The sequence below is a fragment of the Ranitomeya variabilis genome, chromosome 4 (assembly GCF_051348905.1).
Source record: "Ranitomeya variabilis isolate aRanVar5 chromosome 4, aRanVar5.hap1, whole genome shotgun sequence".
In the NCBI taxonomy this organism is placed as follows: Eukaryota; Metazoa; Chordata; class Amphibia; order Anura; family Dendrobatidae; genus Ranitomeya; species Ranitomeya variabilis.
Window position 1 is genome coordinate 318,570,160 of NC_135235.1, and position 6,000 is coordinate 318,576,159.

At 54.0% G+C, this 6,000-nt stretch overlaps 1 protein-coding gene across 1 annotated transcript in view; it reads right to left on the reverse strand.

The window, feature by feature from the left end:
* Window positions 1-3,638, reverse strand: part of CENATAC (centrosomal AT-AC splicing factor) — a 28,236-nt gene extending 24,598 nt beyond the window's left edge. The window contains exon 1 of the mRNA XM_077250456.1: window positions 3,429-3,638. Within this exon, the coding sequence (XP_077106571.1) occupies window positions 3,429-3,548 (120 nt within the window). The 5' untranslated portion in view covers window positions 3,549-3,638. The remainder of the gene's footprint in view (window positions 1-3,428) is intronic.
* Window positions 3,639-6,000: the final 2,362 nt, after the last annotated feature.

Below are 6,000 nucleotides of genomic sequence, written 5' to 3' on the forward strand. Positions count from 1 at the left end.
TCCCAACAAGAATGGGCCAAGCTTCAAGATCGAGACCCTGAACACGTCTTACTGAAACAGTACGTGAAGACACAAGAGAAACCACCCTCCGAAGTAAGAGCCCGACTATCAACCAGGGCCTCTGCCCTACTTGCCCAATGGGATCGGCTGATCGTGAAGAATGGAGTCTTGTATCGCAGGGCCCTTTTATCCCATATGCTGGAAGAATGTTTGCAGATTGTCGTCCCGGTGCAGCTAGCCCATGAGATGGTGGCTGAAGCCCACAGAAGGAACGGCCACTTCGGCATAGACAAGACCCTCCGGTGGACCCAGCAATTCATTTTTTGCCCAGGACTCCGTAAGCTGGTTGAAAACGTCTGCCTAAGATGTCGTACATGTGAACTCCACAAGTCTACTGAGCAGCGTGCACCCGTCCAGACTATTAGCACATCCAGGCCCCTCGAATTGTTGATGGTGGACTATCTGTTGATCGGAACGGCGAATAGTGGCTACCAGTACTGTCTGGTGATGGTGGACCACTTCACGAAATTCGCCGTCGCTGTTGCTACCAAAGATCAGACTGCCGAATCAGCTGCACAGGCCATCTGTCAACACTTCGTTCGGGTCTACGGGTGTCCGGAGCGGCTGCACTCTGATCAGGGGGCGTGTTTCGAAGGGCGAGTCATTGAAGAACTTCAGCAGATGTATGGAATCAAGAAGTCCAGGACCACCCGGTATCATCCACAAGGGAATGGCGCGTGTGAACGTTTCAACCGGACCCTCTTACAACTGATCCGAACCTTAGCAGAAGACAAAAAACCCGACTGGCCTCGATTCCTCCCAGAACTGCTGTGGGCCTATAACAATCAAGTCCATTCCGTCACCGGATACACGCCTTACACCCTCCTTTTTGGCTGCCCAGGCAAAGGCATCCATGAGCTACACCTGTCTAACTCTGATGAAGACACCTGTGGTACCTATCCTTTCTGGCTACAAGCACACCGTCAAAGGATGGAGACTGTCTACCGGCTGGTGGAACAGCAGATCCAGGACCAGGTCCACGCTGATCCACTTCCAGTACAAGAAGACCTACTGAATGTGGGTCAACTAGTCCTAGTTCGTATAAAGAAACCGCAAGGAAAACTCCGGCCCAAGTGGGAGACCGAAGTCTATCGAATAATTGGACACCCGTACCCTGGTGGCCCCGTCTACCAAGTACAAGGCGAAGACAGCGGCAGCCTCCACACCCTGCACCGTAACATGTTGCGCCCCTGTCGTTCTCAGCCTGACTCCCCTCCTGTGATACCTAGACAGATGGATATCACTAATACTGTGGGAGACACCGATACCGGGGATGTAGAGGTGGAAGACATCCCTACCCCTGCTCGCCTGACTGACTTACCGACTGGGGTAGAGAGTGGGGTGACCGATCGGGGAGAGAGACTAGCACCCGTTAGGCGGACGGCGAGGACCACCGCAGGAGTGCCCCCGGGACAGTCCTACAGAGACCAATATGTGTGGCCCTTTTCACAGCCGGGTCCTACAACCTCCACAGCCATCGCCGCCCTGGAGTCGGTCGTTGACAGGGACTGCCAACCTTTGAGTGGGGGGGCGTGTAGTGAGCTGGCCGGCTGTGACTGTTCTATTATCATTGACATAGAATCTGTGACAGACACTGCCCCCGTGTGGCCAGAAGTTATACCTATGTCGAATGTGATTACAGAGAAACAAACTGTATTGGCTAAACTTCCCCCTGTTGTGTCATGTGAACAGGAAGGGGAGGGAAAGAGAACCCGGGAAACTTTTCTGTGCAGAGAGATCTGGGTGTGCTGGCGTCCTCCTGTAGATGCGATATAGAAGATTGCCTGGATGACCTCTCTCTCTTGGAAGCTGACATCCAGATTGTTCCCAGCTCCCACACTGCGGAGCACTCAGCGGTGACATCTTCACAGATCCTGGAGCTCATGAACTGTAAGCGGGTCCTCTATTGAGAGGCCGAACATCCCACCCTTACCTGCTGAACCCCAAGGACTACAGTCTGGACCTGAGAGACAGAGTTTGTTTAATCCCTGTTGTTTTCTCTTCGGCCGGAGCGTCTCCCTGCAGTGACAGACAGGCCTGCGACGTGGGAAGATAACCTCCTGGAGCAAAGGAACTGGTAATGTGTGGATAGGGACAGTGAGGGACAGTTTGTTATTACACGTTATCTCTGTGAATAGGCATATTTTGTATTGTCTATTATTGTGTTCCGCTGTGTTAAGGAAAATGTATAATAGTAAAGATACGTTTGTTAAAGGGAACCTGTCACCACGTTTTTGGAAGATGGGATAAAAATAGCGTTAAATAGGGGCAGAGGTGGGCGTTACATTAGTGTGTGTGTTATGCGTTTATTACCCACCTAAGTTGCCGAAATAACTTTGCAAAGTCTCAGTTTTCGCCTGTCAATCAGGCTGGTCAGGTCACATGGGCGTGGTGTCTTCACCCAGATTTGGCGTAGTTTTCCGTTGGTGGCGTAGTGGTGTGCGCATGCCCAAAGTCCGGAATCCTCTTCCAGGGGATTTAAAATAGCGCGGTGTTCGTTATTGCATTGGTGATCGGTGGGCGCGGCCATCTTCCTTTGGCCGCGCGTGCGCAGAAGCGGCGCTCTGCTGGCCGCGGCTTCAGGAAAATGGCCGCGGGATGCCGCGCGTGCGCAGATGGATATCGCGGCGGCCATTTTCCTGAAGCCGCGGCCAGCAGAGCGCCGCTTCTGCGCACGCGCGGCCAAAGGAAGATGGCCGCGCCCACCGATCACCAATGCAATAACGAACACCGCGCTATTTTAAATCCCCTGGAAGAGGATTCCGGACTTTGGGCATGCGCACACCACTACGCCACCAACGGAAAACTACGCCAAATCTGGGGGAAGACAACGCCCATGCGACCTGACCAGCCTGATTGACAGGCGAAAACGGAGACTTTGCAAAGTTATTTCGGCAACTTAGGTGGGTAATAAACGCATAACACACACACTAATGTAACGCCCACCTCTGCCCCTATTTAACGCTATTTTTATCCCATCTTCCAAAAACGTGGTGACAGGTTCCCTTTAAGATGGAATCTGAGTGTGGAAGTTTTGCTGGGCCAGATCATGGATATACATGGGCGACCTTGCCCTCGGCCACTTCAAGCACACGGCGCAGTATACGGACAGTGTGATACAGCCCAGTATGGGATACTGTGCCGCAGGGCAGCCATCCTGGGGCAGCACAGTCACAGACACAAACAGCCAATCACACCACAGCTCTTATTTTCTACAGCACTTGGGGAGACTGAAAGCTGCATCCTGATTGGCTGCATGGTACCTGGCTTCCCCTTGCACTGGTGCTTCCAGTACTGTAGGCTGTGACATATACAATGGCTCAGGCCGGATGTATCAGCCGAGCCGCCATTTCCTCTATATACGTCACCTTATCGCTGAAGGCACGGAGCACACACGTCAGCCGCTGCCGGTGACCTTTCTCATAGACATGTTTCCTGCGACCACAGAATACAGTCCGGCGACACACCGCGCATTCATACACCGGCATTCTTGTCCCAAGTATTCCCAGCCGCAATAGCGGACGGAGCGTCAGACTACAAATGGTTCAACAAACAAATCCGGTGCATTCACGCCCACACACAATGTCAAGTGACCTCGCAGTAGCCAATTGTGGACCTCCATGGCCAATTGCCGCACGTATTAGTTCTCCAATCCTGTTGTCATTGGCTAGCCGCAGGGCGGGCGGAGCTACTGCGGCAGCAGACGGTGGACACTGGACGCGAGGTGTCGCACTGGGGCTGAGAGCGAAGCGAGCGCAGTGTGCTGCCTTGTTCTGTTCTGATACTGGAGGGTGGCGAGGACGAGCCCTCAGTGTATTCCCGGAGCCCCCTGTGTATTCCCGGAGCCCCCTGTGTATTCCCGGAGCCCCCTGTGTATTCCCGGAGCCCCCCAGTATTCCCGGAGCCCCCCGTGTATTCCCGGAGCCCCCCGTGTATTCCCGGAGCCCCCTGTGTATTCCCGGAGCCCCCTGTGTATTCCCGGAGCCCCCTGTGTATTCCCGGAGCCCCCCAGTATTCCCGGAGCCCTCAGTATTCCCGGAGCCCTCTGTTTTTTCTGAGCCCCCAGTTTTCTCTGAGCCCCCAGTTTTCTCTGAGCCCCCTGTATTCCCGGAGCCCCCTGTATTCCCGGAGCCCCCTGTATTCCCGGAGCCCCCCTGTATTCCCGGAGCCCTCAGTATTCCCGGAGCCCCCTGTTTTCTCTGAGCCCCCAGTTTTCTCTGAGCCCCCAGTTTTCTCTGAGCCCCCTGTATTCCCGGAGCCCCCTGTATTCCCGGAGCCCCCCTGTATTCCCGGAGCCCTCAGTATTCCCGGAGCCCCCTGTTTTCTCTGAGCCCCCAGTTTTCTCTGAGCCCCCAGTTTTCTCTGAGCCCCCTGTATTCCCGGAGCCCCCCTGTATTCCCGGAGCCCCCCTGTATTCCCGGAGCCCCCAGTTTTCTCTGAGCCCCCAGTTTTCTCTGAGCCCCCTGTATTCCCGGAGCCCCCTGTATTCCCGGATCTCCCTGTATTCCCGGAGCCCCCAGTTTTCTCTGAACCCCCTGTATTCCCGGAGCTCCCTGTATTCCCGGAGCCCTCAGTATTCCCGGAGCCCTCAGTATTCCCGGAGCCCCCAGTATTCCCGGAGCCCCCAGTATTCCCGGAGCCCCCAGTATTCCCGGATCCCCCAGTTTTCTCTGAGCCCCCTGTATTCCCGGATCCCCCTGTGTATTCCCGGAGCCCCCTGTGTATTCCCGGAGCCCCCTGTGTATTCCCGGATCCCCCAGTATTCTCTGAGCCCCCAGTTTTCTCTGAGCCCCCTGTATTCCCGGAGCCCCCTGTGTATTCCCGGTGCCCCCAGTATTCCCGGAGGCCCCTGCATTCCCGGAGCCCCCAGTATTCCCGATGCCCCCGGTATTCCCGGAGCCCCATGTATTCCCGGAGCCCCCTGTATTGCCGGAGCCCCCAGTATTCCCGGTGCTGTGTATTCCTCAGCTGTGTCTGCACCTCTTTGGAGTCTGATAATAGATCATCACTATCATGTGATCACGCAGATTCCGCTTTTATTTATTTTTATTTTTTGTTTTTTAAAAAACATCAGTTATATATGTGTTGTCATAAATAGAAAAAACTGTAGCGCTGCAGAGGCTCTGAGTATAAGGCTACTTTCACACTAGCGTCGTGCACTGCACGTCGCAATGCGTCGTGGAGAAAAAACGCATCCTGCAAAGTTGTCTGCAGGATGCGTTTTTTCCCCATAGACTAACATTACCAACGCATTGCGATGCAGTGCCACATGTCGCAACAGTCGTGCAACGGTTGCGTAGTGTTTTGGCACACCGCCGCCACAAAAAAAGTTACATGTAACGTTTTTTTGTGCGTCGGGACCCCCATTTTCGACCGCGCATGCACGGCCGAAACTCTGCCCCCCTCCTCACCGTACCTTACAATGAAGCAGCGGAAGCGTCCTAAGACTGCTTCCGCTGCCAACGTCGGGCATTTTCTTCACAGCATGCGTCGGGCCGACGCAGCGCGACGGCCCTGTACCGACGCTAGTGTGAAAGCAGCCTAATCTGTAAGCATAATTTGCAGAACAGACAATTTATTATGTATTTTTAGGTGGTGATCGGAAAGCTTCAGTTCTGGCCAGAGGTGTAGCTAGGGCTTAGGAGGGTGGATTGGGGGGACCCTAACCAGGTAACCGTGATGACAGCTATGGTGACGCACCCTAATAGTGGATGTAGGAGAACCTCAGAAGATGACGGCGCTATTATTGAAGATAATCTCTACATAAAGACCAACATGGATATTACCGCCATATGGTCAGTGGTAGATACCAGTCCTACTGAACATATAAGAGATCACAGCACAGTTACAGATAATGTCTTATCACTGACATTCTTTCTGATGGAGTTGTTCACTTTTCCATCTGGCCCAGACCAACATGACAACTTCTTCCACGCAGGA